The following is a 19894-nucleotide window of genomic DNA, read 5'->3' as shown; positions in this document are numbered from 1 at the left end:
TGCCACGCCACGGCCGCAGGACCCGAGATCCCCGCTGTTCCTCTCACCGACTTTGCACAGGCTTTCCCGGCAGCCTCCTCTAGGAATAGCGAGGGGAGAGGGGAGGGAGGGGAGGGTGACGGGGGGGGGGGGGGGGGGGGGGGGGCAGGGTTAGCGGCCTTGGTCGGCCTGGAGGAGGCGACGCAAGCGCGAGTCATCCCTTTTTTCAAATATTAAAATTGGGCGAGAATTTCACTTTCCGGTCTCTGCACCAATTAGGGATGCACACAACCTTTTCCGTATGAGTACCACGTGTGCATCACTTGTCAATTCTAAGAATTGAACCACAATGGTTAGGCTGCACGACTGCATGCCTAATCACTGAGCTAAGGCCAGGGGCGGAGACAGGGGGGCGAGCAGGGGCTAGAGCAACTAATTAACGAGTGCTCCTTCGGGAACCTCGCAACTATCAGCGCCACTTGGCGCGCTCTCAGCCATTCACCACGTGTCGCGCTCTGGACGCTCCCTCCAGATTTTATTTTTTTTTCGCACCCGTTTTCGGCTTTTTAAACGATTTTTGTCACGGTTTTTTTCGACGTTCTGGTTTTTCCCCGGTCTTCCTTAGCTTTTCGACCAAAAAAAATTTCAAAAAAAAAATTTGCGCGAAAAAACGCGTTTTTTTCTTTCATGAAAAGTCACGGTTTTCTTCCGCGAGAGTCACGGCCGTGCCTCTCAGAAAGGGAAAAACAAAAGGCGTTTTCTGTTTTTTTTTCTTTCGCGAGAGTCACAGTTTTGCTTCCGCGAGAGGCACAGCTGTGCTTTCGCGAGAGTCACGGCCGTGCCTCTCGGAAAGTGAAAAAATACGCGTTTTCTGTTTTTTTCTTTCGCGAGAGTCACGATTTTGCTTTTGCCAGAGGCACGGTTGTGCTTTTGCGAGAGTCACGGGCGTGCCTCTTTCGGAAAGGAAAAAAATGCATTTTTTTCCTTCCACGAGAGTCACGATTTTGCTTCTGCGAGAGGCACGGTTGTGATTTCGCGAGAGGCACGGGCGTGCCTCTTTCGGAAAAGGAAAAAAACTGTGCTCCCGGTTTGGTTTTTTCGTCCGGTTTTTTTGTGAAAAAAAAGTTCGTCAAAACCTATCAACATAGGATCTAGTTTTGAAGATCTCGACGCGAGGAATCCAATGGTGAAAACGGTTTGAGATTTGGACGCATGGTTTAAGAGATAAAACGTTTTGAATAAACGGATCTACAGAAAAAGGGAAATCTCCCAGGTTGCGACAAGTGGCGCGCTACATGTGCGCCACTTGTCGTGACCTGGGAAGGTGGAGTGTTCTTTGCAGCGAGTACTCCTTAATTAGTGATTTTGACGATCGCCCCCCTCATTGAATCGGTAGCAGATCTACTAATTTTTTTTTGAGGGGAAAAGCCAATTTATTCATCGAATTCCACAGAGTGTGGGATACAAGTCGGAGCCTGGGGTTGGCCTAACCAGATGTGGCGCCCCGGCCCTAGTGAGAGTGAATATTTGGCAAGTTTATGTGCATCTCTATTAGCCGCACGGCCTTCAAACACAAAATTACAAGCAAAGCAAGAAGCTCTACTTCTAATCTCTTGAACAATTGCAGCGTTTCTGCCCCTGTGTGTTTTTGAAATATCATTGACCACTTGCTTAGCGTCGGAAGCGATGATCAGATTGTTAAGGTTGAGATCTTCCGCCAACGCAAGTGCTTCTCGACATGCAATTGTCTCCAGAATAGCCGGGTCGTCCACCCCCGCAATGACCAACGGCCAACTCCCCATGTAGTTGCCTTGCTGATCTGTGCAAACCGCAGCTGCTGATCCACCCCTCCCAGTTCTGACTCCGGCATCGACATGAATTTTAAACCAGGCCACCGGTGGTGCTCGTGGCCTAGTCTGGGCAGGGAGGCCGCCTCGCACTACGTTTACCGTCTTGTTCTCCAGCACCTCAAGCTCCGTTATGAATCTCTTGACAAAGTCTGTAGTGGCCTGTGGAGTTTGGAAAATACCTTCATGGATTGCCCTCCGCCGTGCTGTCCATATTGCCCACAACATGACTGCTAGCAATACAAATTGATCATGTGACAGGGAGTCCATCAGCGTGAATAGCCACAGCTTGGCTTTTGGTTCGATGGTGGCGACCAGTGTTTGGGCAAGATCATCATCAACTAGCGCCCACACACACCGCGACGATGTGCAGTTTAGCAAAGAATGTCGCCATGAATCTAGCGAGCCACACATCCCGCAAGAAGAGTTGTCTGCCATGTGTCTATGGGCCCGAACATCTTCCGATGTCGCTGATGAGCCTGCTGAACCTTCCAGCCATGCCTCCCGACGCCGTCTCGTTTCCACTAGCATGCGATATGCTGACTTGGCCAAGAAAACACCGTTCCTTTCATAGTTCCAGCTCCAGAAATCATCCGTGTTACGCGTGCATAAAGGTATGCTTAAGATTACCTTAGCATCCATCGCCATGAAAACCTGATTAACACGTTGTATATTCCATGTAGCACTTGTGTTATCTATCAGTTCGGCAACCCGGTTTGGTGGATCGACCACCCGGCATCCGTAAGGCCGCATCATCTCATCCCTTGGCAACCAGGTATCAGCCCATATATCCGTAGTTTCACCATTGCCTATACGTCGGATAATGCCTTGCTTTAGCACGTCCCGGCCTTCAACACTCGCACGCCATACCTGACCTGGATGACCGCCAAGATTTGCATGCAAAATATCCGTATCAGGGTAGTATACGCTCTTTAAGACGCGTGCGCTGAGAGTGTCGGGATTCTGAAGGAGTCTCCATGCTTGACGCGCTAACATAGATAGGTTAAAGAGCTCGAAGTCCTTGAACCCAAGCCCCCCCCCCCGGGCGTTTTGGCTCTGTCATCGACTTCCAAGAGACCCAATGAGGTTTTCTCTTGCCATCCTTCGATCCCCACCAGAATTTTCTTATAAGCATATTAAGATGTTCACAGAGTCCCCTTGGTAACTTGAAGCAGGACATGGAAAAGACCGGTACAGCTTGTGCCACCGCTTTTACCAATACCTCTTTGCCCGCTGTAGACATAGTATTCTCAAGCCAACCCTGCACTTTGCTCCATAGACGATCTTTCAAGCATTTTAAGGCACCATTTTTTTAACTTCCTATGTCAGACGGCATACCCAGGTACTTCTCATTGAGTGTTTCATTAGGAACATTGAGAGACTCTTTGATCACATCCCGGGTGCTCTCGGGAACACCCTCACTGAAATAGATAGATGATTTAGCAAAGTTAATCCATTGGCCCGAAGCTTCACAGTAACTGTTCAGTACCAAGTTCACCTCTTAAGCACTAGCACTACTTGCCTTACAAAACAGCAGGCTGTCATCAGCAAATAATAAGCAACTTACTTGGGGTGCCGTAGGTGCCACTTGTAAACCACTCAGATGGGATGACTCTCTCTTGGATTTTAAAAGGCACGACAGGCCCTCTGCTGCTAGCAAGAACAAGTATGGGCTAATTGGGTCCCCTTGTCTGATTCCTCTTGATGGCTCAAACTCCTCCAAATTGTTGCCATTGAATAACACCGAGAACTTAACAGACGTTACTAAGCTCATAACTATATTTACCCACCTTTCTGTGAAGCCCAATTTGATCATCACCGCCCTCAGGTAGGGCCACTCGACCCTGTCATATGCTTTCATCATGTCGAGCTTGAGTGCAAAAGATTGGTGGTTTTTTGCTTTGTTCCTCTTCATGAAGTGGAGGCACTCATAAGCTGTGATAATGTTATCGGTTATCAACCGTCCAGGAACAAACGCTGATTGCTCTTCAGAAATTATCTCAGGTAAAATCACTTTCAGACGATTAGCGATCACTTTCGAGGCAATCTTATATAGTACGTTGCAAAGGCTAATTGGTCTGAATTGAGCTAACAAAGTGGGATTTTTTACCTTTGGTACTAACACCAGGACTGTTTCATTAATGCACGCTGCTGATTCTGTACCCTCCACTATTCTTAACACTGCCTTTGTCACATCATTTCCGCAAACCTCCCAGTGACGCTGGAAGAAATGAGCTGGATATCCGTCCGGGCCCGGAGCTTTAGTCGGGAACATCTGAAAAAGAGCTGCTTTAACTTCCTCTTCTCTATATGGGGCATTCAAAGCATCATTCATTATATCAGTGACTTTGCGCGGAATAGTGTCCAAGACGGGCTCCATATTTGCTACACCTTCAGACGTATACATGGTTTTGTAAAAAGACGTCGCCATGTTCTCCATCTCCATAGCATTATCTGTCATCGAACCATCCGAGCGCAATAGTTCTTTTATTTGGTTTTTCCTTCTTCGCCTGCTCGCACGCAAGTGGAAAAAATATGTGTTCTTATCACCGTGGATCAACCAGTCAATACGAGCACGCTGACGCCATAGTATCTCCTCTCGATGAAACAGTTCAACAAGCCGATCTGTGATTTTTGTCTCCTCCCTGGTCGGCCCTGATCTCCATGGTATTGCGCGGCAAATCTGCAGTTTTGTTTTTAATTCACTGATTTCCTGTCGCACATTTCCGAAATGCACGCGATCCCAGGTAGATAGCTCTCCCGACAGCCCCTGTAGCTTTGTCTTGACCTGCTCCACTGATTCGCCTAGCGCCGCTGTCCACTGGCTGGCCACTACCAAACCAAGCGACTCGTCCCGCTCCTAGCATACTTCATATTTAAAGGGTTTTGGGCCCTGCCTGCATGCATGCAATTCTTGCAGCGTAAGCAACAAGGCTACGTGATCCGAGCTAGCTGCTGCAATGTGTTTAACCTCTGCTGTCGGGAACGCCATTAACCAGTCCGGCGTAGCCACTGCTCTGTCCAACCTCACCCTTGTGAATGTTCCTCTGGCTACATTTTTCTCGAGCGTCTAGCTCTGCCCTTTGTAACCAATATCAGTAAGGCTGCAAGTATCTAGAGCGTCGCGGAATAGATCCATCTGTGCTTGGCTCCTCGCGCATACTCCATCGTGCTCGTGGCCATGTAGCACTTTAGTGAAGTCACCGATCGCAACCCATGGATGATTGCTTGTGTTTGCAATACCGCGCAACATATCCCAAGTTTTATATCTTTCTTGCGTTTGTGCTTCTCCATAGACAAAAGTAATCCCAGTTTGCACCGGGAATAACTCTTTCACAAGTACATCTATATGATACTCTGAGTAACCAAGAATTTCCAACTTTATTGCTTCATTCCAGAAAATACCAAGACCACCACTTCTACCTCTACTGCTTACAGCAAAACTCTTATCAAAGCCTAATGATCCTACCATACTCTCAACACGTGAGCCCTCTATTTGGGTTTCTAAGATGCATACAATAGAGGGGGCATGTTGCCTCGAGAGATCTCGAAGCTCTCGAACTGTCGCGGGTTTGCCAGCCCCACGATAGTTCCACACCAGGCAACTCATTGCGCTAGGCGCGACCCCACCGGGAGGCCCGCCAAACGCGCATCAGAAGTTTTGTTTGGAGTTGTGCTCTTTGTGTTGGTAGGATCACTTGAACTTGGCTTGTTTCTCTTCGGATCTTGCTTTGACGAGGGGCTCTCTGGAGCTTTTGCTTGCGGCACCATAGGGGTTTTGCCTCCCTGGATTGAAGGCTGGGGGCCGTTTGCTTTGTTACCCAGCGGAGCAACTATCATCCCCCTCTTCCTGTTCAGATCAGCATCCTCCATTGTGATGTCATCTTGGGGTTCATCTGAGTCCATAAACTCCTCCGAGTGGTTATCATATGCTGCACCGCGCCCCCGGCCACCGCCTGATCGGCCTCGACCTCTGCCCCCTCTGTTACTGTTGCCTCTTCCTTCACCAGGACCACTGCCCGGGCCTCTGAACCAGCTAGCTTTCAGATCCTTAAAAACTAGTGCTTTTGGTGCCCAAACACCGTCACCACATTCCTTAAACAGATGCCCCAGATAACCACATACCGCACACCAATCCGGGAGCCTCTCAAATTTCACCCGGAAGATCACCCGTTGCATCACATCCTTCTTCTTGATAACCAGAGAAACTGCATTCTTTAGTGGCTTTGTTATATCAATCTTCACCCTCACCCGGGCAAAGTTCCCCTCAAAATCTTGGGACTTTGGCTCAGCGTAAATGAACTCTCCAACCATCGCCGAAAGCGCTTTGATCTTAGGGAAGAAATCATCTGGAAAGTCGTGGATTTGCATCCATATGTCCAGTTTGGTGAGATCAATCAAAGAGGGTTTAGTGAAACCATCATAGGGTGCCGATCACCGCTTTGCCCTTGAAAGTCCACGGGCCCTCCTCCATTACACGCTCCCGGTCGCCAAGGCACGCGAACTGCAACGTATACAAGTTATCCTCCAGAGGTCTGATTTTAACTTCCTTCGCCAGATCCCATGCGACCCTCATGTTCCTGTAGAACCAATACTGGCTGTAAGATTTCTCCGTGTGAACCCTAGCCAGAGCCATCCAGTGGGTTGCTTCTACCGGAAGTTCATCATCCTCCACCACTACGTCCTGGAGATCGCCTTCCTTCAGACCCAATTCTTCCATCATTGCCGCCAGATCCGTCTCCGCCGCACCCGAGGATGCGCCATCTTCCTTAGTTCGCTTGCCCGAAGAAACCATGTCCACGAGCGGTAGGGTCCCCATCGCTTCGTCCGCTTCTGCCATGGTCAGGGTCCGGGAACCCCGACCGCCGGCGGAGGGAAGGAGGCAGGGTAGATCGAGATCTCTACGGCGAGGAGACAAGTCGCCGCCGCCTAGAGGAAGGAAAACCCTAACGGGAGGGGACATGGTTTGTGAGCAGATCTACTAATGGTCAATGGCCGAGTTAACGGTGGATACTTAATTAGGTAGTCTTTAAGGCCCAAAAACTTCCATAGTCGTCTATAATCTGGATGTACGTACCGAAGCCCACAACAGAGCCCATGTTATCTCTATTAGGCGATGGTGAATTGTGACCTAGCGCAAGTCCTCCAGATCGATCATGCTTGTGCGCCGCTCATTGCTATGCTCGTCACGAGGCCCCAATCGACAACCGTCGGCCGGTCGCGGCGCGGCGCGGCGGCGGCATGCTATCCAAGCCGCTCTCGTCCTTTCCTGAGCAGATCCTGCAGGGATGAGATGAAGACCGACGTCCATGGCATCGTGTATTAGTCCATCGATGAGTTTACGTATTCCTCAATCAATCAGGTACCACATCCTATCGTGGGTTATTATTTTTCTAATGGATTCACAAATTGTTGTCCAATTAGCTTGTGCCTTTTGACCCTGCCTAATTAACTAGTTTACCACACGGTCGGCTCAAACAAATAAAAACTGCTTCACTTGCATTTGCAGGTACGTCACTTTTATTAATTTACATATTAGATGTGTCTTTTAGTTCATACGAGATGACTCATTTAAACAATACTGCTATACTGGAAAATAGATAGAAACAAATGTCATCCCAATTAGCACAAAGTTAAATTTAATCTCATCGTAATGAACTTTTTTCATATTGACCAATATATTTTGCTATTTTTTTTACCTCAGTGATATAGTTAGTCTAGATATATTTTGTTGGATGTATATATTGTGCATTATCATCAAAATAAAATTCTAATACATAATGATACACGGTAACTTGTGCGTTTGAAAAAAAAAATCATGTGTGATCTTCGCCCTCCTCATGTCCAAATCCTGGCTCCGCCCCTGGCTAAGGCTCTGTTTGCATTCGATCAAAATTAATACACGGGCTTTGTAGCTTCTCCTAGCCATAGCTTTTCTTTTATCCCCTAAACTGTAGACCTTCTCTCTAAATCATTTTTCTGTAAACCTTTCGTTGTTGTGTTGTTCATTTGACCTCGTTGGTACTTGATTTCATCCCAACTCTTTCGGTTTGTGGCAAATCAGCTTGACGTACCACAGATTAGCTTCCAGTTACAAGGCTGGCAAATCAGCCAGGTGCTACAACGGACAGTTCAGTACAGAGTCTTCGCGTCTCACCAAGTATTCTCTTGCCGATGCCTACTATTCTCAAGCTGAGCTTTAGCTTCTTTTTCCATTTTCTCAGATGATTTTGCCAAGAACTGGAGGATGAGATGTTGAACCTCCGACTACTCCAAAATCCGAAGCACGGAGAGAACACACCCGTTCAGGGATACGCCCTTTTTTTTCTTGTGTTGCATCTGCCGACAATTTGTATATGAGCGAAAGGTGTTGAATGACTCACGGAGGATGGAAAGATGGTGATGTTGTATAAATTGTTTGGTCTTGCAGGGTGTAGTTGTTGAAAACATTAACTTCAAAATTCAAATCAGTTTCACATGATATTTTTCGTACGTAAAGGTCTTCCCTCTATTGTGTCTTCATTTACTGATGGTGAAGTTGTTGCCGAGGGGACTGAGAATCTTTTAAATCATGCCACCTACCTCATATTATAAAGATCTCTTTGGTCGTGCTGCTCCTGGAAATTTATTCCATCTATCTCCTGGTACTTGGGGGGAGCATGAGAAACTATTCGATGAAGATAACATTCTGTTAACTCGTGTTTTCTCCGAAGAAGAGGTAAGAGATGCCCTTTTCGGTATGGTTACCTTCAAGTATCTTAGCTGTCATATATGTGTACAATAGCCAGACAGGCTTTTAAGTATATTCTCCCTTCTGATTTCCTTTGTGTATAACCTTCACGATCAGCGTATTTTTACACTGAAAATTTAAGCAGCCCGCCTAACTCTAGAATAAGCTTCCAATAAACGTGCGCGAGATCAATGCGCGTCACAGGGCAGATTTCTCATCCCCATGACGATCTGGTGGCACGTTTGGTGAGAAAGAAATGATGGAATCTTCATCCCGAGGGTGGTGAACTTCACCGCGATCTGTGATCACATTTCAGTGGAGCTACACACCTGGCAGATTTCTGCGGTTAAAGGAGTCCAATGGGTCGGCACAATGTAATCTAGTTTCAGTCTCCCTTTTCCTCTGTACAGTGTAAATTAATATTCTGTACTTTGGGTTTCTCTTAATGATTGAAAGCAGCGCTGCTGTGTTCGGGGAAAAATAGTTGTAGGATTATGCCTAAATGCACTGTATTTCCATTTAAAATAGTGCAGTCTATACATATTGTCGCAACTAATCTTGTAAAAATACTGTCAGCCATAGGCTGTGAAAGGATTAATGTCCTGAAAAATAATGTTGTGTTGTTCGTTTGACCTTGTCAGTACTTGATTCCATCCCAATTCTTTCAGATTGCGGCAAATCAGCTTGACATACCACATGTTAGCTTCCAGATCCATAGGCTGGCAGATCAGCCAGGTGCTACCATGGGAACTTTAGTACTTTGTCTTCCCTTTGCACCAAGTATTCCCTTCCGGACGTCTACTATTCTCAAGCTGACCTTTAGTAGCTTTTCTCTTTTTCTAAATTGATTGTGCTAAGAACTGGAGGATGAGATATTGAACCTCCGGCCACTCTAAAATCCGAAGCACGGAGAGAACACACCCGCTCAGGATATGCCTTTTTTTTTTCTTTTCTTGTATTGCATCTGCAGACAATTTGTACATGAGCGGAAGGTGTTGAGTGACTCGTGAAGGATGGAAAGAATGCACTTCCCTCTATAAGATGGTGATGCTATATAAATTTTTTGGTCTTGCAGGGCGTAGTTGTTGAAACATTAACCTCAAATCAATTTCACATGATATTTTTGTACGTAGAGGTCTTCACAATTGACGACAACCTTCAATGTGTATGATTTACACACAACTCTTGCGAGATGAGTAGGTCACACATCTTCTAAGAAAAAAATAAAACATTTTATGAGCAAACAGGCCCACTGGGTGTCCCGCAACTAGGCCTTTTTTTAAAAGGACCCTACCAATATTTCTAGAGGTGTTGTTCGAGAACCGTTGCATCTGGATAACCTTGTGGTCACTCTCTCCCCCACTGCCCACCCGTGTTGCCGAGGTGCCTCCATGGATGGGGCCGCCATGATCCAAGCATCAGTCCATACGCTTTATTATGTTTCGATTGGAATATAGTCTCAATGCTGAAGAAGGTGAGGCACATGCATGCACTCTCATCGGATTAGAAACAAAATGCACCATTTTAACAGGGGGCAGGTTATTACGGAGTCTGACTGTGCTGACGTTGTTGAGGCTCTAAATATCACGGACATCAGCAGGTTAAAGCGGCGACCATCTATGAAGAAGCAAAACGAGCGAGAATGAAGTTTGATTCCTGTAGCATGAATGGCAGCATCTGTACCTCCGAATATCCGCCATGTAATTGAAAACCATTGTAAAACTGTCCTTGATGATATATAAAAGCTCCTTTTTTCCCCTCAATTTTTTTAGAAAAAACGATGACGCTTAATCTTGTATTTTTATCATTTTCTTTCGTTTTACTCTATCTTTTCTTAATTAAGGAAGCAAATTCTGAATTTAAAAAAAAAAGAATTGATGCCCCGCAGAAAAAAACTGCTTAGTTGATATAGTACTTGTGTGCATCAAATAATCAACATAAATAACCTTGAAAAAATCAATATAAATTTGTAAGAAATTTGATAAACTGTACGGCGCGTCCGGGCCTGACCAAATTTCTCCAAATTCAAGGCTACCAAGAGCCTAAATTCCCCAAAACGTCCAAACCCTACCTGTCCTGGCCAACCCTGCTCTCCATCCCGGCGTCTCCCCACCCCACCGTCCAGCCGCGTCGAGCGAGCGTGCCGGTGACGAAGCGAAGCTGCGACTGGTAACGGGCCGTGAGGAGCATCCGGCGAAGTATTGCCGCCGAATCTTCCGTCGCTAGTCGCCGGCCATGAAGAAGAAGAAGGAGGCTGCGGGGGCACGGAGTGAATCCAGTGGAATCACGCGGAAGCGGACACGGAGGAGCCACCAGGACGAGACCGCCGCCGATCTCATCAGCCGCCAACCGGACGCCATCCTCTGCACCATCATCTCTTTACTCCCCACCAAGGACGGCGGCCGCACGCCGGCTCTCAACCTCGAGGTCATCACCTCCCTCCCGGTCTTCCTTCGCCACGCCGTCCCACCCTCCGCCGTCTCCAAGATAATATCCCAACACCCTGGCCCCGCCCACCGATTCTCCTTCCTCTTCCTCCGGGCCAGCGATCGGAGAGCTGGTTCGACTCCCGAGCCCTCTGCAACCTCGAGGAGCTCGATATCGGCTACGAGTACCTCTCTGGACGTAAGACGAGCTACCCGCTGCCGCAATCCGCGCTCCGCGCCTCCTCATCCACCCTCCTTGTTTGCAAGATCAGCTATTGTGATTTCCCTAAGATGATCACACCGTCCATGAATTTTCCCCTCCTCAAGGAGCTCTCCTTGAGGTACGTTTCCATCAGGGGGGGATGTGTTCCATGGCTTGCTCTTAGGCTGCCATGCCTTGGAGAGCTTACACATGCTCCAAGTTCATGCTGTTGGTTGCCTCCGTGTTAGCTCACCAACTATTAGGAGCATTGGCTTCCGTGATAACTCTGGTGAAAAAGCAGAGCTGGTCATTGAGGATGCTCCTCGCCTTGAAAGGTTATTGTTACCGTATTGGCATCGGGATGATTGTGTGATTATCCAGGTTATTAGCGCACCTAAACTAGAGATATTGGGGCCTTTCTCACCGGTCTTCTACAAATTCTGGGTCTTCCAGGTAGAAGTAACAGCCATCATTCAGCATTCTTACATATAGATAATTATTTTTGATATTGGTTGCCTTATTCAGGGAATGGACCCAGTCAGCTCGGCAAACTCGATACGCACTGTGAAGGTTTTGGCCCTCGGGTGTTCTAATCATCAATTGAATGCAGTTCTTGACGTCCTCAGGTGGTTCCCCTGTTTGGAAAAGCTCTATGTCACTGTGAGTATTTTTCTTTGCTCGCTTTAACTATATTCTTTGATTGACATATTACCTATATAGTCTAGTTAGCAATGCTTTAACGTATGTATATTGTTTCCTGTTGTGCAGTCACGCGCACACGATAGTATGCTTGAGCAAAATGAGGATCAGCATGACCCACCATATCCAGTGGAGTGCCTTGAGACCCACCTAAAGGAAGTTGTGTTGAAGTTATTCATAGGCTATGAGCATCAAGTTAACTTTGCAAGGTTCTTTGTTTTAAATGCAAAAGTGCTAAACAAAATTGAATTTCAAGGATGTGAGGACTACAGCAATGAATTGGTGGCTCGTCAACACAGGCTGCTCCAATTCGAAAACAGAGCTTCTCGAGATGCTCGATTTGAATTCAGGAATATTTATTTTTGTATTGATGAACATGTCGAGAAGCATGTCCATGATTTGTCACTGGCCGACCCCTTCTCAGACAGCCATAGATAGGGTTGATGCCCGAAGATTACACCGCCTTCTGCATAAGCCTGTTCAATTTCTAGTCGAAAATACTAGATAGACGACACCACGCACGATGCATGCACGATTCACAATCAGATGGATGTGAAGCACTTTATTCTCTGATTCAATGGCTGGATGTGAAGCATCGTTCATGCATCGTCCAAAAACGTCGTGTGTATAGCAGCTCTCATTTCTAGTCTGAAGTTCCTCTTTAGTTCCGGTACTTAAGAAGTTACCCTGTTAAAACTGCAAAAGATTCTTTTGGATTCAAATAACAACAGTACACTGTAGAGAAATTCCAAAGGGGAGGGATGCAACATAATTATTGCCGATAACTGGTTCAGTTGTATACAGAAACGTCTGAAGTTATTTGCTTATCTGATTTGAGTTATTTTTTCATGTGTTTTCTGCTCAGCTTTGCTGTAACTCGCTCCCCCTCCCTTCTTAATAAAGTTCGGCCTCCGGCCCTTTGAAAGAAACTTTGGGAAGCTAGTAAGTAGGACAAGGGAAACTTTGTAGTTGGATTCGATGGGCTTTTGCAATGGTATAAACATATCAAATTCATATCCATTAGGTGTGGCTCTGTCACTCTATCCTCTTCTCCTCCGCTCTCTTGCGTCCGATCTGCTGCTCCTCGTGGAAACAGGCCAAAGGTAAACGACGACGCATGTTGATTGTTTTCTTTTTAGCCTGGATCCCCTGTGTTTTCTCTCCTTGGTTGGCCATGAAGATATGACTAGACGGCTTCCCTCATCTTTTGTTAAACACCCCCCCCCCCCCCCCCCCCCCCGTGTACTTGTGTTATTTCTCAAGTGTATCTTGTCACATATGGCCAAACTGGCGCCGCGAATTGCGTCTCTGCAAGCCAAGGTTGATGTTAGTTTCTTTTTTCTTCGTTCATCTTTTGTTAGGAGTAATTTGTTTCACCTAATCAGCAGGAAGAAAACTGCCCTGCCAATGACAACCCCCGCATCTCAACCGTCAAAGGGCCAGGATTTAACTCTGCTTCTGTTACAAGCTAGTCTCGTTAAAGCTTGCAGGATCATAAACTTGCTTCAGATGATTTGTGTTTTTTTAGGAAATGTCATCATGGCTGACTTTATTAATTGCAAAACTGGACACATCATCTACGAGCTTATTCACCAGTCAATCTAGAGGCTCGTCTATCCAGCTACTAGAAAATTTATTACAATAACAAAAGTTAGTTAGCACATGCGGCCCTTGATTAGCTGAACAGCAGTAGTGCTTAGAATTGACCTTCCCAATGAACACATTGATATCAACACATTCTGCAAAGATCACTGCTGCTGAATCACACCATCTATTTTGCCGGGTACAAAAATTGATCACGTTTAAGGAATCAGATTCCGCCTCCACACGTTGGAACCCCAAGTTGTTTGCCAGATTTAAACCATCTCTCATTGCCATTGCCTCTGTTGTCACCACATCTGCAGCATGGGTAACAAGTTTGCATTGTGCTGCTAAGAAAGTACCTCTTTCATCTCTGATTACCGCAGCCGTAGCACCCATGCCTTCATCCTCAGAATATGCTGCATCAACATTGAGCTTTACAAACTTGGGGTCTGTCATAGACCACCTTGGTTCAGTCAATTCATTTTTCCTCAAGAATGCTCTATGTTAATTGCTCGTAATGGCTAAAGCAGACGAGGGCCACCTTACCGGAGGCAGACAAGTTTCATTATGTCTGATCCGACGTCGTGCCCACCATAAGTACTACTTACTTCGCATCTAACAATGGCGTCAGTTGTAAAGGATTGTTTGGGAGCATAGGATGTGTTCCATTACCACCGATCCAGATGGGTCAATCAGAGCTGCAGTACTTCCGAATTCCGCTAAATTGTGTTGGCTAGTTGTACTTTGCTTCTGTCGTAATTGTCTATATTGTATATTCTGAGTTAATTGCATAAAACCACCATATTTGGGGCATCGTTTGCAGAAAACCACGAGGTCACTAATTTTTTGCAAAAATCACCGCGCTTCTAGTAATTCTTTTGCAAAAAACACTGATCGGAGTATTTGGATCGTTTGATTACTTTCTGACAAGTAGGCCCGATTGTAGGACGCTGATTTGGCAACAAATTGAGATACAACCCCCTAGATCTTAAAAAAGAAAGCAATCAACCCCCTCCCCCAGGCATCAGCTCATTGTGCTGCTCCTTCTTTCTCTCATTTTGCCGGTGGATGCCCGGGCATGCTCTCTGGCCTCGAGGGCATCGGACGCCACGAAGAACTCCTCGCCGAGTAGCAGCAGCTCCACCGCGCATCTTCTGTGCCGGCCGAACCACGAGCAGCACCAGCTCCACCTACTACTGCTGACGCCAAGCTTGACCAGCCCAAGCCTGACGACGACACCGCCCAACCGTTGTGCGCACCGGTCGCCGCCTCGCAGAGAGGGCTCGCCCTCGCGTGCGCCGACCTGCCGCACTGCACCTCGCCGGGAGGGCTCGTTCTCGCGTCCGCTCCTCCTACCGGTCACGGGAACCGCTAGACCGGCCGCGGCGGCGTCCGGCGCTCGTCCTACGGCGAGTCCCCCTACTGCCCTCCTCCTACCGGCCGTAGGGCTGCCAGACCGCCGATTGCGGCGTCGTCCTGCGCCCCCCCCCCCCCCCCCCCCCCCCCCTCCTCGCGATGCTGATGGCCTATGGCGGCGGCTGCAGCTAGCCAAGGGGCAGCCATGGCGGGCAACAGGCGACCGGATCTGGTCCATCCATCGGCAGGGACGCCAGCTAGGGTCGAGGGGCATGCGGGCGGCGCCGGAACAGAGCCATGGCAGCGGCGCAAGAGATAAGAGAGAAGGGAAGGAGGGAGTCGGAGGGGAGAAGAGGCGCATAGAGGAGGGACTAGGTGGCGGGGGGAAGGGGGAGGGGGTTGATTGCTTTTATTTTTAAGATCTAAGGGTGTATATATAAATGTTTTGCCAGGTCGACAATTCGGCCCCACTTGTCAAAAAATGATTAAACGGCCTAGATCACTTGATTAGTGCTTTCTGCAAAAAGTTTACTGAACGTGCAGTGTTTTTTGCAAAAAATTAGTGACCTCGTAGTTTTCTGCAAACGATGCCCCAAATGTGATGGTTCTGTGCAGTTAACTCGTATATTCTTGAATGTTCGTTTTGTGGTGAAACTTTACGAATTTCTGGATGTACTCACTCATGTACTACAAACGCACCATCTTCAAGGTTTTTAGAGATTATGAAGAATATAAACCTACTGATCGAGAACATCCAATTGAATTTGAAGGATATAACAACTACAACAGTGTATCGGTGCCTTATCAACACAAGCTGCTATAAGTGCAGAACAGAGCTTCTCGAGATGCGCAGTTTAAATTCCTGAGATATATTTGTACTGGGCAGCATCTCGAAGAGCACATCCATGATTTGTCAGTGGCTGACCCCTTCATACAGCCGTAGACAGAGTTGATGCCTAAATATTGCACTGTCTTGTGCTCATTTTGCAGATGTTGTTCATGCCTGAAGATTATTGCATCCTTCTAGTCTAAAGTTAACTTATGAAGTCAAGTTACCCCTGGTGAAACTGCGAAAGATATTCTTTTTATTCAAATAATAGTGTACTATGGAGATATTCAAATGGGGAGGGATGCAAAAAAGTTACTACCAAAACTTGTAACCAGGAGGGAGCTGGTAACCCCATCTACCGAAACACCTCTTACCTTGTGAATTTATGGCTTTGTTCTGCCTAAGCTGGTCTAGAAACACATGCTTGTGTTGGAAACTTAGTTGTCCTTTCAGCTGTATACAGAAATATTGGAAGTTTAGATGCCGATTTTTTCCCCGCGTACTTATGCTTAGCAAAGGTCAACCTGTATGTTAGTAATTTTTGGGGTGCAAATTGAACTAATGATCCTGAACAGCCTGGGGGAGTGAACGCTACATGTGTGTGTATGTGGGGGGGGGAGGGTACGCTATATGTTCATCTCGGATGAGTTGCCGCCCCCAGGATCAGCCGGATGTTGATGACATGCAGCTGAGGTGTGCCATGCGGGCGGCCAAGCTTCATGACATGGAGGTCACTACTGGTATGTCGGTCAACACTTCCAATTCCATTTTGCATTTTTTTAATGATGAAATTATCCATAATGCAAATCAGTTAGGAGTTTCACTAGGCAGTAATGATAGTGAAATCTCTAAATCCGTTAATGATATCCTGGATCTTGAAGCGGAACGCGCTTTAGAACTGATTCGAAACTTAGCAGCGGTCAAACCTATGAACGATTCCGACATAGATGCGTTGGGAGTCAGGGTTCTCGATAGTTTTTGTGCGGATCTTGCCCCATCCCTTCTTGAGACAGAGGAGGATGATAGTTCTATCTCCCTAATGGATTCTGCCCCTATTGATTCTCAAGCAGTTAGGTCCATGGAGCCCGGTTGTGTGGACCGGGTGGAGGATCAAAACAAGCCTAAACGCAAGTGGAAGTGAAAGATTTATCCAGTTTCGGTGGTGCGTAGAAGTGCTAGGAACCGTACTACTAAAAAATTCCATGATGAAATATGAGAGGAATCTTTTGGAATAGTAGAGGTCTGATAGACTTGGCTAAAAGAAGGTTTCTAGCGGATGCTTCTATCGAACATAAGTTGGATTTTTTCGCCCTCTCTGAAACTGGAAGGGACAATTTCACCCCACAGTTTCTAAGTACTTTATCGGGAGGTGTTGCTTTTGATTGGCATTGCCTACCTCCGAGAGGAAGATCCGGTGGGATCTTACTTGGGGTTAAATGTGAGTCATTGGAAGCCCGAAGTGTGGTTATGGGAGATTTCACTGTTAACTTTCGGGTTAGATCGAAGGCCGATGGGTTTAATTGGGCACTGGTGGCAGTATATGGCGCCACGCAGCCAGAACTCAAACCATAGTTTTTGGCGGATCTTGTCCGTATTTGTGGTTCTGAGCAGCTTCCAATTTTGATTGGGGGCGACTTTAACATTATTAGAAGGAGAGAGGAAAGGAACAATGATAACTTTGACGAAAGATGGTCGTTTATGTTTAATACCATTATTGAAAGCTTGGATCTGAGAGAGATAGAGCTTTCGGGTAGAAAATCCACTTGGACTAATACATTGCCAAACCGATGTTTGAGAGGCTGGATCGTGTCCTCGCGAGCGTCGAATGGGAGCAGAAATTTCCCCTGGTAACAGCCCAAGCGTTATCGCGCGTGATCTCCGACCACACCCGTTTGCTGGTTGACTTTGGTGAGGCAACACATGTGGGGAATAAAAACACCTTTTCTTTCGAATTGGCGTGGTTTGAAAGAGAAGGTTTCTTGGATTTGATAGCCAGGGAATGGGCTAAAGATGCAGGAGGGAGGACTTCTATTGAAAGATGGCAGAATAAGATAAGGCACTTAAGAAGTTTCTTACGTGGGTGGGCTAAGCATCTAAGTGGGATCTATAAGATTGAAAAGGAAAGGCTCCTTACACTTATTCAGTCCCTAGATTTAAATGCCGAGTCCACAATTCTAGAGACCACGGAGCTGGAAACTAAAGTGGATGCGGAGATGAGATTGAAAGAACTCCTGCGGGAGGAGGAATTGAAGTGGGCATTGCGAGCTAAGGTTCGCAAAGTTGTCCAAGGGGACGATAACACTCAATTCTTTCATATGATCGCCCATGGCAAGCACAAAAAGAAAAGAATTTTTCAGCTTGAGCAAGAAGAGGGGACGATTTTAGGGCAAGAAAACCTTAAGTTATACATAACCAATTACTACAAGCAGCTGTTTGGGCCTCCGGAGGATAATTTCGTATCCTTGGATGAGTCGAGGGTTGAGGATGTTCCTCAACTTGCTGCGGATGAAAATGATATTTTGACCGCCCCATTTTCGGAGAAAGAGGTGTTTGAGGCTATTTCACAGATGAAGAATAATAAAGCTCCAGGGCCGGATGGTTTTCCGGCGGAGTTTTATACAAAGTGTTGGCATATTGTTAAAGGGGATTTGATACCGATGTTCCATGATTTATTCTCTGGGCAACTTCAATTGTTTCATTTGAATTTTGGAACGATAACTTTGCTTCCTAAGAAAACAGAGGCCATGAGAACTGAGCAGTTCAGGCCGATCTGTCTTCTTAATGTAAGTTTCAAAATTTTCACCAAGGTTGGGACCAATAGACTTATGCAGATTGTGCACTCTGTGGTGCAGCCGTCCCAAACTGCTTTCATGCCGGACAGAAACATCCTAGAAGGGGTTATGGTCCTACATGAAACGCTCCATGAAATTCACACGAAAAAACTAGACGGAGTTGTTTTCAAAGTGGATTTCGAGAAAGCGTGCGATAAAGTCAAATGGCTATTTCTTCAACAGGCCTTGCGTATGAAAGGTTTCAGTCAGGCCTGGAGACACCAGGTAGAATTTTTCACGCAAAAAAGGTGTGTTGTAATTAAAGTGAATGACGACATAGGTCACTACTTCCAAACATATAAGGGTCTGAGACAAGGAGATCCGATGTCACCTATTCTGATCAACATAGTAGTCGACATGTTAACAATTCTAATAGGAAGGGCTAAGGATACTGGTCAGATAGGTGGCCTGGTTCCTCATCTAGTTGATGGAGGTGTGTCTATCCTATAGTACGCCGATGATATTATCATCTTTATGGAGCATGACTTGGCAAAAGCACAAAACATGAAGCTGGTGCTATGCTTATTCGAACAATTGACCGGGTTAAAGATTAAATTCTATAAAAGTGAATTGTCCTGTTTTGGAAGAGCCAATGAGGAACAAGATGCTTACAAACAATTGTTCGGGTGCGAATTGGGGACTTTACCTTTCACGTGTTTGGGTATACCAATCCACCATCGTAAGCTCACAAACAGAGAATGGAAGTGCATTGAGGATCGATTTGAGAAGAAACTAAGCTGCTGGAAGGGCAAGCTGATGTCACACGGAGGCCGATTAATTCTCATTAATTCGGTTCTCACGAGTATGCCCATGTTTCTCTTGTCCTTTTTTGAGGTACCAGTTGGAGTTTGGAAAAGGCTTGACTTCTATCGATCATGTTTCTTCTAGCAGAGTGATGAACTAAAGCGAAAATACAGACTCGCTAAATGGGATATTATTTGTCGACTGAAAGACCAAGGGGGTCTAGGTATTGAAAATCTTGAGGTGAAGAACAGATGTCTTCTCAGCAAGTGGTTGTATAAGCTATCTGTAGAGATGGAGGCCACATGGTCGCAGATTCTGCGTAATAAGTACCTTCATTCCAAAACGTTGTCTCAGGTGACAGTGAGGCCGACGGACTCGCCTTTTTGGAAAGGACCGATGAGAGTTAAATTAGTTTTTTTCAATAGGGCAAAGTTTATAGTTGGAAACGGTACCACTACGAGATTCTGGGAGGATACATGGCTAGGGGAAACACCCCTCGCGCTTCAGTATCCTTCGCTTTATAGCATTGTTCAACGAAAAGACGCTTACGTTGCAACAGTACTTCAGTCCACTCCACTCAATATTCACTTCAGTAGGACCCTAGCCGGAAACCGTTGGGAAGTCTGGCTCCATCTCGTGAGAAGACTGATGGATGTTCAGCTTTCTC

General features: G+C 46.4%; 1 protein-coding gene across 1 annotated transcript; it reads left to right on the top strand.

Annotated features, from left to right (window-relative positions):
- Positions 1-10791: 10791 nt before the first annotated feature.
- On the top strand, positions 10792-12321 carry LOC141025775 (uncharacterized). Its single transcript, XM_073501699.1, has 5 exons — positions 10792-10983; positions 11103-11323; positions 11433-11637; positions 11710-11844; positions 11953-12321. Exons 1-5 carry the CDS (start codon positions 10792-10794, stop codon positions 12319-12321), a joined length of 1122 nt encoding a protein of 373 aa, XP_073357800.1.
- Positions 12322-19894: the final 7573 nt, after the last annotated feature.

Source organism: Aegilops tauschii, chromosome 6 (genome assembly GCF_002575655.3).
Source record: "Aegilops tauschii subsp. strangulata cultivar AL8/78 chromosome 6, Aet v6.0, whole genome shotgun sequence".
In the NCBI taxonomy this organism is placed as follows: Eukaryota; Viridiplantae; Streptophyta; class Magnoliopsida; order Poales; family Poaceae; genus Aegilops; species Aegilops tauschii.
The sequence above is the reverse complement of the archived record's forward strand: the minus strand, read 5'-3'. Positions and strand labels throughout refer to the sequence as shown.

Excerpts from the sequence above, each read along its gene's own strand:
- LOC141025775 (XM_073501699.1), top strand. The coding sequence starts at position 10,792 with ATGAAGAAGAAGAAGGAGGCTGCGGGGGCACGGAGTGAATCCAGTGGA. Across the intron at positions 11,324-11,432 it reads CTCAAGGAGCTCTCCTTGAG|CTCACCAACTATTAGGAGCA; the intron begins GTACGTTTCCAT and ends CCTCCGTGTTAG. Across the intron at positions 11,845-11,952 it reads TGGAAAAGCTCTATGTCACT|TCACGCGCACACGATAGTAT; the intron begins GTGAGTATTTTT and ends CCTGTTGTGCAG.